The 16,671-nt window shown below is 43.6% G+C and overlaps 1 protein-coding gene across 1 annotated transcript in view; it reads left to right on the top strand.

Moving 5' to 3' along the window:
* The first annotated feature begins 3,205 nt into the window (after positions 1–3,205).
* The window catches only part of LOC137299731 (signal-transducing adaptor protein 1-like), a 40,225-nt gene continuing 26,759 nt past the window's right edge, over positions 3,206–16,671 (top strand). The window contains exons 1-2 of the mRNA XM_067968665.1: positions 3,206–3,357; positions 15,177–15,248. Coding sequence (XP_067824766.1) covers positions 3,268–3,357; positions 15,177–15,248 — 162 coding nt within the window. The 5' untranslated portion in view covers positions 3,206–3,267. The remainder of the gene's footprint in view (positions 3,358–15,176; positions 15,249–16,671) is intronic.

Raw genomic sequence — 16,671 nt, 5'->3', positions numbered from 1 at the left:
GCCAATTAAGTACTTCTAAAGTGTAGAAACTGTTGTAAAGCAAGGGTATTACATGCAAGACTTTGAATTTAGAATTAAGGGGCAACACCGCAATGGCTCAGTGTAATACTCAGTGTAAACAGGACGCCAAAAGCAAAATAAAAAGATGAGATGTGGCTCAGTGTAATACTGTGTCACTCAGACCAGAAAGGTGTTCCATTCTAAGGCTCTATTTCCATCTGCATTGAGTTCGCTAATCTCAGACAGGGTGGCAGCAGGCATATTACAATTGGCCTCAGCGTTCACGCTATGGAGGAGAAAATTAAACAGGGTTCCCACTCCTAATTGCTATCCAGTAATTCCTGCTGGAAAACATGTGTGCAAATGCTGGGTGAAGACAGAACTGAGCTTGGCGGTGAAAGCCTCCTAATTGCATAGCCCGCAGACACTGTCTAGGTTTGCACAAAAAGAAATACGGGACAGTGGCAGGCACCTGTGCAATTGGACCCCAGTTTGAGTCAGCAATTCCAGGAAAGGATGGAAAGAAACTGGGGCAAAAGATTAGTTGTAAAAAAAAAGTCACATGCATAGAGGTCGGGTGGGGACAGATTCAGTCTCTGATGTAATATGCGCCTTAGTTGGATAGCCTGCTGGCACTTAATGTCTACACTGACATATCTATATTGGTCGCTTGATGGGGTTGGGGGGGTGATAACTGTGCATGGAACCATCCTTCAACAAGGGAGTTCACGCCTTTACAAAAGAAGAAAGGGAGGAAATTGGGGAGCAGAACAGCTCGCTAAAAGCATCAACAAGGCTTGTGTGGCACCAGATACATTCTGTCCTTTAGGACAGTTTGTTGACTCATCAATCGAGTTTTGAAAAAATGTTTAAGTATTCCAGGAAATTAGTCTGCCTGGGAACCTCCCTAATTTGACGACAATACCTCACCGATGAGTTATTTAAAAATAATAAAAGAAGCAGGACACCAAAGCCAAAATAAAAAGATGAGATGTGGTGAGAGCCCATTATAATGATCAAATCAAGTCACAACAAAGAAATATAAGAAAGCATAGGATATAAAAGACCATTCAGTTCATCTAGCCTATTCCTTCCTGACCGTGAACACTCCGCTCTATCACTGACTCTAACTCGCACTGTTAACTTTCAATCTTTTAAGGAAAGTTTCTGCAAAACTGCAGAAGACCCATCTAAGAAAGAACTTGCATTTATATAGCAGCTTATCACTTTCCCAGGATGTCCCAAAGTCTTTCACATCCAATCAATTACTTCTGGAGTGCAGTCACTATTGTTATGTTGCCAAACATGGCAGCCAACATGCATACAGCAAGGTCCTACCGACAGCAAATTAGATGATTGAGATGAATTTGTTTTTGGTGGCGTTAAGTGAGGGAGGAATGTTGGCCAAGATACTGGGAGAACTCCCTACTCTCCTTTAAAATGTGTCATGGGAACTTTTACATCCACCTGAACAAGCGAACAAGGCTTCGTTTTAACTTGTCACTTAAAACACAATGACCCGATATTCACAGGGAGGCGGGGAGGGAGCGGCAGAGCGTGATAGCGGGGGGCAAGACCCGGAAATGTGGATGCCCTGCCGAATTTAACAGCAGGACCTCATTATCATTTTTTTATTCCGTTTCCCACCTGGCAGCTGAAATTCTAATATTTACAATAATTTTTTTATATTCATTGCAACATCCCATATTTGCATTATCGAAAGATATCCACACTCTCTGCAATACTTCAGTATCTTCAGGGAATAATCTATTTTATAAGAATAACATGCAGACCGTTCACAACCTTGGCGTCATATCTGACCCTGAGATGAGCTTCCGACCCCATATCCACTCCATCGTCAATACCGCCCACTTCCATCTCCGTAACATTGCCAGTCTCCGCCCCTGCCTCAGCTCATCTGCTGCTGAAACCTTCATCCATGCCTTTGTTACTGCTTGACTTGACTATTCCAATGCTCTCCTGGCCGGCCTCATGTCTTCCACCCTCTATGAACTTGAGCACATCCAAAACTCTGCTGCCCGTATCCTAACTCGCACCAAGTCCCATTCACCCATCACCCCTGTGTTCGCTGACCTACATTGGCTCCTGGTCCAGCAACGCCTCGATTTTAAAATTCTTATCCTTGCTTTCAAATCCCTCCATGGCCTCGCCCCCTCCTCTGTGTAAACTCCTCCAGCCCTCCAACCCTTCGAGATCTCTGTGCTCCTCCAATTCTAGCCTCTTGCACACCCCCGATTTTCATCATTCCACCACCGGTGGCCTTGCCTTCAGCTGCCTAGGCCCTAAGATCTGGAATTCCCTCCCTAAACCTCTCTGCCTCTCTCTCCTCCATTAAGACGCTCCTTAAAACCCACCTCTTTGACCAAGCTTTTGGTCACCTGTCCTAATATCTCCTTATGTGGCTCGGTGTCAAATTTTCTTTGATGACTCTCCTGTGAAGCACCTTGGGGTGTTTTACTATGTTAAAGGCGCTATATAAATGCAAGTTATTGTTGTTGAAGCCTTTAGCTATTGCTGGAATATGGTTACACAAGCACTGTTACCCTTCAGTGTTTCACCCAGATAGCCAGTATTCATCTGTGAGCCTGGGGGCATTTGCCCATGGGGGGCATCACAGCTGTGCCTGATTCTGTTCTCATCCGATATCCACACACATGCACTGCCCAGCAGTGGGCTTGGGATACTAGTCTGTAACTCAGGGTAACTGAGAGCAAATGTAGCAGCCCTCCTTCCCCAGCTGTGATCGGCCAACTCAACACAGACTGGGACCTCGTCGGGTGTGCATGATCCTTCACAGGACAGATACATTTACACTTAGAGGTAAGCATACGGGGAAAATGAAAGGGGAAAACCAGGAAAAATCTCATAATCTGGGAGCAATAATATTCCTAGTTGAGCGGGAATACCAAGATGCCACACCTATAATAGTAATGATTCATTGAATTATATTAATTTTACGGGATTTTCCACGTGTACAGTTCTAATCTGTTGATATGAATTTGGCAGCTGGCAGCAGAAAGGGACCAGGAATATTGTGATGGGCATTGATGGAAACCAATCAGTTGGGTCTCTGCAACCTGTCAGAGGCCTGATCCAATCATTTTCGGCGAGGGGCGGGATTCACCTTGACTTATATTGCTCGGGTACAGTAATTGACATTCATAACCTGCACACTTCCGGGAAAAGTCCTTTAAGTAACTCAGCCTGCGGTCTCCGAGCCAGTCCGCTCCCACCACTCAGGCCAGTATGGCATCCCCGAGGCTAATACGGAAAAGAGCTTCCACAATCCCTGGCTACTACGAGGGTTATTTAGAAAAACTAGAACCTAAAAGCAATGTAAGTGCATTTCTAATTGATTCATTTTAATATTTCATTATTGCACTTTTATATGGGAATTTTGATAAATGCTTTAAAAATGATATTCACTAACTCGATTGCTTCTGGTAAATAGTTCGTGAAATGAATTACAAATATTTTGCGCTTAGTTTTTCCCAAACTATTTTTTGATACCAAGTTTTGATAAGAGATGGCCAGGGCACTGTCTGTTTTCACGGATGGTGCATTTTGCTAACAAGTATGGCCTCAAGTTTTGGCCAGTTAAAACCTACACACTGGCACAGAAAGCATCCAGGGAACTTAATTGTTAGGGTTGAGATATTTACAGTGTGGTGCTGTTATAAGGATTGTCGCCTGACAAATCATTTTGCAAATGAAATCAAAAATGAAGTCCTGTGTTTTTTTTGGTTAAAATATCTGAAGAGGTCAAAGTCCTTGATGTGGGGTGGTGGGGACTTTCCCTGATTAACAGGGCAAAGGTTGTTCACAATATAACAACAGACCAGGAAGGTCATTTGGCTTATTTCAATTCATGCATCTGGAGAAATCCTAACCCCACCCCCCACCCCCCACCCACCCTGCTGCATCCAATTGTTTCTTAAACGATTCCAGGATCTTTGCCTCCTCTACTCTATCTGTAGGCTTATTCCACACCTTGATCACTTTTTATGTGAAGAAAAATTTCCTGATACCAGTCCTAAAGATAACTTTTACTAGTTTGAACCTGTGTCCCTTTGTTCAACTCTTACAGTTTAATTTAAAGTAATATTCCAGGTTAACTTTTTCTAAACTCTTAACAATCTTGTATACATCAAAAGATTGCCTCTCAAATACCTCCTTTCCAGGCTGAAAAGCCAGAAGGTCTACAGCCTTTCCTCATAACTCAGACCCCTGGGGATCAGCCTTGTGGCTGTTCTCTGCACTGCTTCCAATGCTTGAACATCTCTTGTTTCTTGGTGATCGCAACTGGACACAATATTCAAGGTGCAGTCTGACTAGGACACTCTAATGTTTGATCATTACCTCCTCTGACTGGTACCTTTAGATATGTAGTTCAACACCCTATTAGTTTTGTTGATTACTGCTCTGTATTGTTTAGACATGTTTAACTATTAAGACTACTACTCTCAGCTTCATCCTTAGCTATTTCAAAACCAACACTGAAAAGACAAAGTGGACAAAACAGGAGTTGGTGCAGCCCTGTATGTCAGGGATACCTGGGAGGTAAAATAAGTTGATTCTGTGGGTGGTAGAAAGCTACAGAATGAACTACTCTGGTTAGACATTTCTAATGCATTAGAGGTGTTATGTCAGAATGGGGGGAAAGTCCATGTACACCACATCAAATGCACTACACTCATCAACCCTCCTTGTTACCTCCTCAAAAAATCAATCAAGTTAGTCAGACACGACCTTCCCTTAACAAATCCATGCTGACTGTTCTTGATTACTTTGTGCCTTTCTATGTGATGGTTTACCCTGTCCCTCATATACATGTTATTATAAATTCGCCTTCTTTCACATTTCCCCTATTCTTGGTCTCTAGTTCATGTATGTCTTTCTGGGTATCTATGTCAACACCTACCTGTTGACTGACTGCTTTTCTACGATCTGTCTCACCTGCTTCCTTCTTGCCCTCGAGCCCCCTCCCCCATCTAGTTTAAATTACTTTCTATTGCTGGCTCAATGTTCCTTGCAAGACTCTTTGTTCCTACTTAGTTTAAATGCCCCCATCTTTCCTGTGTCAGTCCTTTTTTTTATTCTGGAAAGACTCCCAGTTATTTATAAAGGTGATATTGTTGTTCTCGTGCCATGCTGAACTGCTAGCTCACCAATTGGCTGATAAAGTAAGCAAGGAAGACAGGAAACCCTGTGAAGCTACCAAAGAGATTATATTAGCAAACAGTTACCAGGTGCTGACCAACATTGCAGAGAGTAATAAGGTTGCAGAGGACAATAAGTTCTCAGAAGATAAGGAAGTTAGACCATTTTCATTGTCCAGATTATTGATGAGTTGGTGCCACTTGATGCCGCTATTGCTGACTCCTTCCATCACTTTGCTGATGAATGAGAGGAGACTGATAGGACAGTAATTGGCTGGGTTAAATTTATCCTGTTTTTTTGTGAATAGGACATACCTGGGCAATCTTCCACATTGTTGGGTAGACGCCAATGTCCTATCTGTACTGGAATAGTTTGTCTGAGAGCGGCTAGTTCTGGTACACAAGACATCACAGCCCCAGGACATCACTGCAGGAGTTCTTCGGAAGTGTCCTTGGCCTAACCATCTTCAGCTGCTTCATTAATGACCTGCCTTCCATTGTAAAGTCAGGAGTGGAGCTGTTTCCACAGTGTTCAGCTCCATTCACAACTCCTCCGATAATGAAGCAGCCCATGCCAGTCTACAGCAAGACCCGAATGACATCTAAACTTGGGCTGACAAGTGGCAGTTAACATTTGCACCATGTAAGTATCAGGTATTGACCATCTCGAACAAGAGAAAGCCCAGCCTTCTCCCCATGACCTTCATCGGCACCACCATCACTGAGACCCCCATAATCAATATCTTGGTGGTCACCATTGACCAGAAAGTAGGGAAAGGAATCCCAGGATTTTGGTCCAATGATAAAGAAACAGAAATCTATATCCATGTCAGAATAGTGTGTGACTTGGAAGGAAACTAGGAAGTGATGGTGTTCCCACGATGCTGCTCTTGCCTTTCCCAGTGGTAAAGGGCAGGGGTTGGGAGGTGCTGTTGCGTGAGCTTGGTGTTGCTGCAGTGATTCCTGTGGATAGTACATTCTGCAGCCATAGTGTGCTGATGGTGAAGTGGGTGGATACTGAGCCCAGAGGCAGGGGTACTGATAAAGCAAACTGCTCTGTTCTGCATGATGCTGAAAGTCTTGGGTGTTGTTGGAGCTGCACCCATCCAGGTGAGTGGTGAGTATTCCATTATCTCCTTGAAGGTGATGAAGAGTCTTTAAGGAGTCAGCAGCCTCTGCCCTATGCTTGTAGCCACATGTTGATGTGGCTGGTCCAATTAAGTTTCTGGTCAATAATAATTTCCATGTTGATGGTGGTGTCATTGAAGGTCAGGGGGAGGTGGTTGAACCTCTCCTTGTTGGAGATGTTCATTGCCTGGCACTTATGTGGTGCAATTGTTACCTGCTACTTGTCAATACTCCAGTGCCATGTTAAAGCGTCTCTTCATGTATAAGTCTAGGCTGTGACCAAGCTCAATTCTGTCCTCATGCATACGCATACATGTAATTACTGGATAGTGATCAGGAGTGGAAATCCTGGCTGCGTTTTTTTGTTCTTCCTCCCCTGCCTATCGTAAAGGCCCTAACACCAACTACCACTACACTGGCTGGTAGCAACTAACTCAGCACAGACTGGGGATCAAATGTGTGAACTTTCAACTATGGCTCTGTACTATACTGACCCAGGCATTTATAACTCAGCTGTCCATGCATTTATAACAGATCTGCCTTGATCTACCAATTCACCTTTTGGTGCTTGTGAATTTCTGGAAATTGAAGTGAACTTTAAGAGTGCATCATTGAGGATGGGATGTCAGCATTAAATAAATTGCTTGTTCACTGAGAAATATCAGGACATATTTAGGTCAAGACTATAATAACATTCCATACTTCTACTGTAAACCTGTTCCACAGAAATCAAAACATATTTAAATGAATTTGGGTTATTTTAGTGCTAAAGGAATTTAACTTTTAGTCCTATCCCTAGAACTCGAGTTTTAGTCTGATTTATCTAATGGGGCTAAAAGCTGATAAATCCCCTGGACCTGATGGCCTACATCCGAGGGTTCTAAAAGAGGTGGCTGCAGAGATAGTGGATGCATTGGTTATGATCTTCCAAAATTCCCTAGATTCTAGAACAGTCCCAGCGGATTGGAAGGTAGCAAATGTAACCCCGCTATTCATGAAAGGAGGGAGAGAGAACACAGGGAACTACAGGCCATTTGGCCTGACATCAGTTGTTGGGAAAATGCTGGAATCCATTATTAAGGAAGTGAAAACAGGGCACTTAGAACATCATAGTATGATTAGGCAGAGCCAACATGATTTTATGAAAGGGAAATCGTGTTTGATAAATATATTAGAGCTTTTTGAGGATGTAACTAGCAGAGTAGATAAAGGGGAACCAGTGGATGTGGTATATTTGGATTTTCAAAAGGCATTCGATAAGGTGCCACATGAAAGGTTGTTATGTAAGGTAAGGCTCATGGGGTTGGGGGTAACATTAGCATGGATATTATTGGTTAAGAAAACAGAGAAAAGGAATAAATGGGTCATTTTCAGGTTGGTAGGTTGTAACTAGTTGGGTGCCACAAGGATCGGTGCTTGGGCCTCAGCTATTTCCAATCTATATAAATGACTTAGATGAAGGGACCGAGTGTAATGTATCCAAGTTTGCTGAGGATACAAAGCTAGGTGGGAAAGTAAGCTGTGAGGAGGACACAGAGTCTGCAAAGGGATCTAGACGGTTTAAGTGAGTGGGCAAGAAGGTGGCAGATATAGTTGCCTTAGAGGCAGTGCAATGAAGGTTCACCAGATTAATTCCTGGGATGAGAGGGTTGTCCTATGAGGAGAGCTTGAGTAGAATGGGCATTTACTCTCTGGAGTTTAGAAGATTGAGAGGTGATCTCAATGAAACATATAAGATTCTGAGGGGGCTTGACACGGTAGATGCTAAGAGCTTGTTTCCCCTGGCTGGAGAGTCTAGAACTAGGAGGCATAGTCGCAGGATAATGGAATTCAATCCAGAGAAGTGTGAGCTAATGCATTTGGGGACGGGAAACAAGGCAAGGGAGTACACAATAAATGGGAGGATACTGAGAGGTGTGGAGGAAGTGAGGGACCTTGGAGTGCATGTCCACAGATCCCTGAAGGTAGCAGGACAGATAGATAAGGTGGTTAAAAAGGCATAAGGGATACTTTCCTTTATTAGCCGAAGCACAGAATATAAGAGCAGGGAGGTTATGCTAGAACTGTATAAAACATTGGTTAGGCCACAGCTTGAATCCTGCATACAGTTCTGGTCACCACATTACAGGAAAGGTGTGATTGCATTAGAAAGGGTACAGAGGAGATTTACGAGGATTTTGTCAGGGCTGGAGAATTTTAGCTATAAGGAAAGATTGGATAGGCTGGGGTTGTTTTCTTTGGCACAAAGGAGGCTGATTTAATTGAGGTATATAAAATTATGACTGGACTAGATAGAGTGGATAGGGAGGACCTATTTCCTTTAGCAGAGGGGTCAGTGACCAGGAGGCATAGATTTGGAGTAATTGGTAGAGGGATTAGAGGGGAGCTGAGGAGAAATGTTTTCACCCAGAGAATGGTGGTGGTCTGGAACTCACTGCCTGAAAGGATGGTAGAGGCAGAAACCCACAACTCATTTAAAAAGTACTTGGATGTGCACTTGAAGTGCCGTAACCTACAGGGCTGCGGACCAAGTGCTGGAAAGTGGGATTAAGCTGGCTAGCTGTTTTTCGGCTAGCATGGACACGATGAGCTGAATAGCCTCCTTCTGTGCCGTAACTTTCTATGATTCTACGATAAGGGGTCAGCCATTGAGATGAGGAGGAATTTCTTCACTTAGAGGGTTGTGAAACTTTGGAACTCTCTACCTTAGAGGGCTGTGGATGCTGAGTCATTCAGTACATTCAAGGCTGATATACATAGATTTTTGGACTCTAGATGAGTCAAGGGATATGGGGATCGGGCAGGAAAGTGGAGTTGGGGTTGAAGATCAGTCATAATCTGATTGAATGGTGGAGCAGGCTCCTATTTCTTATGTTCTTATATTCTTTCTCTCAGGACAAAAGTGCAAATACATTAGCTGAAAGCCCAAACAAAAGTGCAGATTATTTGCTGATTTTTGTTAAAAACTGATCTTTTTCAGCTTCTTAGATTCAGACACAAAATGGCAGGTGGAGCGTAGCCTTGGACCCTGCGGGTGGTGGGTTCGACCATTGTGTCAGCTGTCAATCATGTTGACAGTTTGGCGCTGTTATAATATTTTTCCCTAGAGTTAGATGTAGGATCTGATTCAGAAGGTCACAAAATATCAATGAGGACAAACATTCAGCATATTCTGCTTCATAATTCTAGTAGTTCTCCATCACAGCGTCCAACTGTCTCTTAATTGATTCCAGGTTTTTTGCCTCCACTACCCTGCCTGGAAGTTCATTTTAAGCATTTTTCACTCTTTGCGAAGAAAAACTTCCTGACATTAGTCCTAGTGTTCCTTTGCCCTATTATCATAGAAGAAAAGATGAACTTGAGATTCTATAGCACCTTTCATAACCTCACGAGATCCCAAAGCACTTTACAGCCAATGAAGTATTTTTGAAGTGTGGTCACTGTTGTAATGTAGGAAACATGGCAGCCAATATCTTGCACAGCATTGTCCCACAAACAATAATAAAATAAATGACCAAATGATCTGTTCAGTGATGTTGGTTGAGGGATAAATGTTGGCCAAGACACCAGGAGAACTCACCTGCTCTTCTTCAAATAGCACCGTGGGATTTTTTACGTCCACCTAAGAGCGCCTCAGTTTAACATCTCATCCAAAAGACGGCGCCTCTGACAGTGCGGCACTCCCTCAGCATTGCAGTGGAGTGTCAGTCTAGATTATGTGCTCACAATCTTCTGACTGAGAGGTGAGAGTGTGACCAAGGCTGACAGTATGGTTTAGGTTGAAGTAGTGTATGCTCTTTTAAAAAAAATTATCTTATCGGTCTCAGTCACCTCCTTTCAAAGGTAAAGAGATCAAGTTTTTCCAGTCTTCCTCCATAACTCAATCCCCTGACATTAGGGATCAGTTTCATCTATTTACACCATTCTGAACTCCTGTGTTCCTTGTTTGTGATTTAGAAAATAACTAGGTACTATTTAAGTGGCCAACCTAGTAAGTAAAGGTATTTTTTTTTGCTTTGTCATTCAGTGATGGGTTTTGGATCACATTGTGATTCACTGATCTGATGATATGTAAAGCAGCAATAATAGTTATCACAAAAATATGTAGATTGACGTGATTTGCAGCATAACTTGGCATTTGGTCAGAAGTATCAGCATTTGTAGAAACTTTATTAGTCATTGAGCAACCTCAGTTACTTAAATGTACACATACATCCTGATGTCAGTGTGCATAATGCATACACACAGAATCACGCACACACTCATATATGCTTGCATACATACGCAATACACATGCACACATAACAACAACTTGCATTTATATAGCACCTTTAAGATGCATGTGAATGCATATTCTCTCTCCCTCTCTTTTTCCCTTCCTTCCCCCTTGGGTGGAGCAGTGCATTAGACATTAGCCTTTCACCTCTGCAGTCTGGGTTCAACTCAGACTTGACTGATGGGATGTTAGTCTCCCCTGCATGCTGGCTGTAAAAGTGCTATGTCACATGAGTTTGGAGCAGTCTCCATTCAGTTCTGAGTGGACACAGGCCCACACCATAAAACTGGCCCCCAATACAGTAATAATAATAAATACTGAATTTATAATCTTACTCAGATATGCAACAGGATGGCTGGTATGTGAAAAATGTCACACTGGAGCAGTTCTGAGGTTGGGGCTGAGGTATGTTGGAGGGTCAATGTACAGGGAACATTACTTTGCATCCAATCTGGCTGTACCCGACCTGGGAGTGCTTGATGCTGATACCAGGTGACAAAATTGGACAAAATATAAAATCTACCCAAAAACTTTCAAGAAAAGTAACACAAGCTTGCGGCAAATAGTTCACCGCTCACGGTGACATGATGAAGCAAAAAGTACAATACCGCAGATGTTGAAAATCTAAAATAAAAGCACAAAATGCTGGAAACGCTCAGCTGGTCAGACAGCATCTGTGGAGAAAGGAAGGAAGCTAACATTTGAAGTATTAAGACCCTTCGTCAGAACTGGCAAAGACCTTTCTCCTTTCTCCACAGATGCTGTCTGATCTGCTGGGTGTTTCCGACATTTTCTGTTACTGAGTCACAAGACGAAACATGATTTCTAGTTTCCTCTGCGGGTGTTTGCTTGTCATTGTGTGATTATTTAGCCACATAGTTTACCCGTGGTTTGTTGTGACAGCTTGCATGCCAGAGCCTATACAAACTAATTTTGTTTCACTGGAATCGGCTCATGTCAACAGTTGCAGACTTGAAGGACTGGGAAAAGCATCTTATATGAAACTGTAGAAAACAGTCACAGTGACATAATCTGTGAAACTTTCAGGGGAAAATTTATTGTGGTGACTGGTCCGCAATGTATCTTTCCACAAGGAGAACTTGTCACAGAAAATCCACTCTTTTATTCTTAAAGTAAAAAACAGGTTGGGTGTATTTTTTGTGCAAAACAAGGTGAGAGATGTTGGGCTGGGGAGTGGAATACTTTCTATTATTGAGCCTGGTGTCGGCATCAAGCATTCCCAGGAAACATCTAACTTTGTTTAGATACAGAGTAAAGCTCCTTCTACAGTGTCCTATAAAGCACTCCCAGGTTAGGTGCAGCATGGGTTAGATGGAGAGTAAAGCTCCCTGTACTCTCCCCTAAACACAGAAGAGTGTCCCCTACTGCACCAGTGTGACATTTGTCCATTTTCCAACCAGCATCCTGTGGCTTCAGAGTGAGACTGCCTGTTTTGTACTAAACCAGAGGCAGTTTTGTGTTGTGGATCCATGCTTATTAGGATATGTATTGACCTGCCCAAACTCATTTAACATAAGTCAGTAGAGAGGAAGAACTTTCTCATTGCATTTCAACCCAAGTCCCAGAGGTTAAAGGCCACTGTCTAATCCGCTGCACCACCCCGTTCTGAACCAAGGATTAATGTTTTAAATAAGTTTTTGTGATGTAGGCACTGCTACATGGCCAGCAAATAATTAATAGTTAGGTTAGCAGTTTCCTTGGATTTGTCAAGTAAATAGCAACTAAACTTTGTTCTATCATTAAATTACATAAGAGAGAGAGATAAAATACCCACACTCTAGCCCTAATTTTAACCCGGGGTGTGAATTTAGATAGGAGGGCGTGGGGACAGGGTGAGTGGGAAGCTCCCATAATGTGGCGAGTGTGAGACCCAGGTGATTTTTAACTTCTGAGCCTAATCTGCATGGCCCACGTGAACCTGCCTTCCAAACCGCGAGAAGGCAGCGGATAAGTCGCCACGGCCATTTTGACTGTTGGTTTCCGCCATACGGGCAGGGTTAAAATCTTTAAAATATGGATATTAGGTGTGGTGCTAGTTTCCATTGCCAAAACCGTCAGAAGTGTCTGAGGACCAACAACTGCAAAAGTAGCAAGCACTGCAAACAGTTTCCTGTTTTTTCCCCATGGCCTAAGATACAGTGCTTAGCACCTTCCTCAGAAGGATGAAAAGCTTTATGGATCTGGACTGGGATTCAATCCCAAAACCTTCTGACCAAGTCTGCCACTCAACCAACCGAGCTACCCTTTCCTATAAGACCGTGAACTTGTGGGGGAAAAAAAATAAGTCAGTAGGAAGTTTATTGCTGCAAAATTTAATGGAGAGAAAAATAAGTCCTAGAAGAAAAATTACCAGGTCCTACCTGTTCGCCCTCATTTGGACCAGTTTTAACCTTTGCTCTCAGACCGAGCTTGGATGGAAATTATTAGATATTCACCATTTCTGTGGACCCTTTTAGGTTCTCTACTATCAGTGCCAATCTTCACTGATCTTGTGCCCACATTCTGGATTGCCGTCTCTAAACCTCTCTGACTTGCTCCATAACTGCCCACCTTAAAAAGCCACCTGTGGCAACCTGTTTCTGCTCGGGTCTGTCCTCCAAACTGTGAAGAGCCTTGGGATGTTTCAACGTTAAAGGCGTTTATATAAATGCAAGTTGAGCTCTCATCCATAGAAAAGCTTATCAGCAAATGCATCCACTTATGGCTTTAAGGCTTAAAAATAAATTTTGGTGTCAACATTTCCAGTCAATCAACTCAAGAGCCAGTGCCCAAAGCTGATAACCCTACTCTGGATCCACAGGTCATTCCAATTAATTGTCTTTAGGGGCTCTTATGTTGTTGCTCTGGTTTTGAGACAGTGGAACTGTACTGGTCTCTGGCCATTGCACTTCCATTGGTGCCATTTTCCATTTAGCACCAGCCAAAAGCAGAATTGGCAAATCTGACGGCAGCTCACAAAATCCATGAAAGGTATGTCTCTGCTGCTGCCTGAACAAGGTAAGTAGAACCATTTTGATTTCCACGTGCCGTCGATGGCACAAGAATGCGGTTTGACATTGGCTCCAAATCAGAATACACCTTTTAATCTAGATTCGTAGATACCCTATTCCTTCAGATCCTCTCTCTCTTGCATTGAAAACAGACACTGCCATGGCAACCAGGATAAGGAATGCAGCTTATCACAATAGACGTTAGCCAGGCTGTTGATCTGATGTTTAATAACATAACCACACCTTTTGCATTTTCTCGGTTCAAGCTCCAGGTAAGTTAATCAATTTCTAACTAAATGTAAATTTAGTAATATGGTTAATCCATTATGAGAGGAAATAACTATTGAGAGGTAAACCAAAGTGTGGTTGGTTAAGGTTCTAGAAATGATTGATCTGTTGTACTGCAAAAAAATAACTTAATATGAATCATTTCCTGGTTGACTGTAACATAATAGAATTAGTGAAAATGTTCAGAGGCAAGAATGTCATTTATATTGGTTTAACTTCAGTCATTAATGATTGATCACATCTTTAATTCTAACCCCATTAGATAAACCATTAACAGATTAAGAATGAGCTCATTCATCCACATTATTGCTGAAATGGAGAACCTGTCGGGATGGGATCAGCTGGCGAGGGCTAGTTTTAGCCTGGTGATTCTAGGTGATTTGGACTCTGTAATAGCATGATTACTTTGCTGCTGTTGCTGTGAGTGATACCATTGTATGGTGTGGAACTGAGCCATACAGAGCAATTAAGGCCCAGAGTTTAATCCCTGATCTGAGTTGGCTGATCTAAGTTGGGGTAACCTACCTCTTTGACCAAGCTTTTGCTCACCTGTTCTAATATATCCTTATGTGGCTAGGTGTCAAATTTTGTTTGATAACGCTCCTGTGAAACGCCTTGGGATGTTTTACTATGTTAAAGGTGCTATATAAATGCAAGTTGTTGTAGTAGTAGTAGTAGTAGTAGTAGTAGTAGCAGTTTGGATGCTACATTTGGGCTCAGCGCCTGTGGGCTAGGGAGAGGAAAATCAGTCAGACTTTCCGTTCTTGATTGCCAGCCAATGCACCATACTGGAACGGGTCTGTATTTGGATGTTGGGGAAGGATAGGATTGAGCTTGGCTTTGACGCCTCTCCCCTCCCATAGTTGAATAGCCTGACGAGGCTCACTGTCTGGGCTCACATGAAGAATGGCCACTCTGGGTGAAATACTGGGGGGTGTTCGAAAGGGTGTGCAGTCACACTCCAGCAAGAGTCGGCACCTTCAAGAGAAGAGGGCAGAAAACTAGATGGTAATTTCACATAAGTATTGACCCGTTCAGACTGATGGAGCAGCAGTTGTCCAGTGAGGGCGGAGGGGGGATAAGCTGCTGAGTTTGGTGGTTCCCGCACCACAGCAACAGACCCAAGGAATCAGAGAATTCCATTCATTCTTCACGGTGATGCCAGTGGCCTAAATCACTTGTTCTCTCGTCAGGAGGACCAAAAGGGGGTGGGGTGGGGGAGAGGACCCTAAAACGAGAACATGAATTAAAGAAATAGATTTCTTTGTTTAACGTGCAATTTCTTTTTGACAGCATTACAAGAGGTACTGGACAGTGCTAAGAGGAAACGACCTGTATTTCCAAGTGACCAGCAGGGATCCAACGGTAGGTCCCTGTATGTTTCTGCATGCTGGTGCCCATACCTTTCAATCTGCAGCAGTATCACTAAACAAACCATTACACTGTTTAATTTTTATTTTTTGTGGGGGAAGTGAAAAGGGGGGAGCTTTCTATGTGCTTGCCAAGATCCAGTAATCTTTACAGGCCCACTGCTACTGGTTACCGTAATATAAGTCATTTTACAATAATTGGCCAAGGTATTCTACTCGGGTCTTAGAAAGAAAAGCTTACAAGATAAGTACACAATGGAAATCTTTCAACACATTCATGTTGCGATGAGCATACTGAGGTGTTGAACGTGGCAAGCATTGTTAACATCAATTCATGTTGTGTGTGATGAATGTTAAAGGTTTGTGGGGTGCCAGTCTCGCCATCCCCGGCGGACAGGCACTCGAGGGTGCGGCTGATCTGCAGGCCTCCTCCTCCGCGTATGTGAGGACGACTATTTGTTGTGGCCCCCCTCTAGTCCTCGCCCTCTTGCGTGCATTTTGCACTCTCTTCTCCTAGAAGGGGAGTAAATACAGACTTGTGAGTGATGGTGAAGTGGCCAACCGATGAATGCATTGCTTTGGGTGAGGCTGACCGTGAAAGAGATGCATCAGAGGGTGAGTATGAGACAGAGCCATCACATTGGATGAGGATTGGGGTGAGTGGTAGTGGTGGGGTGACTAATGGGGAGATGAGGAAGTGCTGAGGAAGTGCAGGTAAGTTGAGGATGAGCCTTAAGTAGGTGTGAGGAGTGATGTGATAGAGTAGTGTTGGCAGTGCAGCATGAGTTGGGGGGTGGGGGCGGTGATGTGAAACATGGAATGCAGGAGAATCAATAAGTGTACTCACTTTTGCTGACCTAGTTAGGTCATTGAAGCGCTTCCTGCACTGGCCCCAGGTGCGGGAGATGTTTTGCTGCTGGTGACCTCCTCTGCCACCTCGAGCCAGGCCTTCTTGGTGGCAGAGGCAAGGCCCTTCCTTCCGTCCGCGGGGTAAAACACTTCCCTCCTCCTCCTCACCCCGGCCAGTAGCTGCTGCAGTGAGGCATCATTAAACCTTGGAGCAGCCTGGCCCCTGTGCTGCTCCATTGTGTTTTTTTGGTGTTTGCTGCATCAAAAGCCTTTGGAGCAATGGCCCTTTAAATAGAGCCGCTCCAGCTGACAGCCTGTGATGTGGGTGTGCAGTCCGCCCACTGCACAGCTTTCGGACAGCAAACCTGGAAGCCACTTTAAGGGCCATCAATTAACTTGCGATCGCGTGGGAAACGGTAAGATTTTATTAGTCGGGTTACCCGCACGTCCATTGAGCCCCTCCACTGCTGTCATTCTGCCGCCCTTTCAAAATCGAGCCCAATACTTCTGTACCTCCTTGTTAGGCCCCTGATACATTAGCAACCTCAAAGAAAACTTGCCGGATTCAC

This window comes from Heptranchias perlo, chromosome 29 (assembly GCF_035084215.1).
Source record: "Heptranchias perlo isolate sHepPer1 chromosome 29, sHepPer1.hap1, whole genome shotgun sequence".
Classification (NCBI taxonomy): Eukaryota; Metazoa; Chordata; class Chondrichthyes; order Hexanchiformes; family Hexanchidae; genus Heptranchias; species Heptranchias perlo.
The sequence above is the reverse complement of the archived record's forward strand: the minus strand, read 5'-3'. Positions and strand labels throughout refer to the sequence as shown.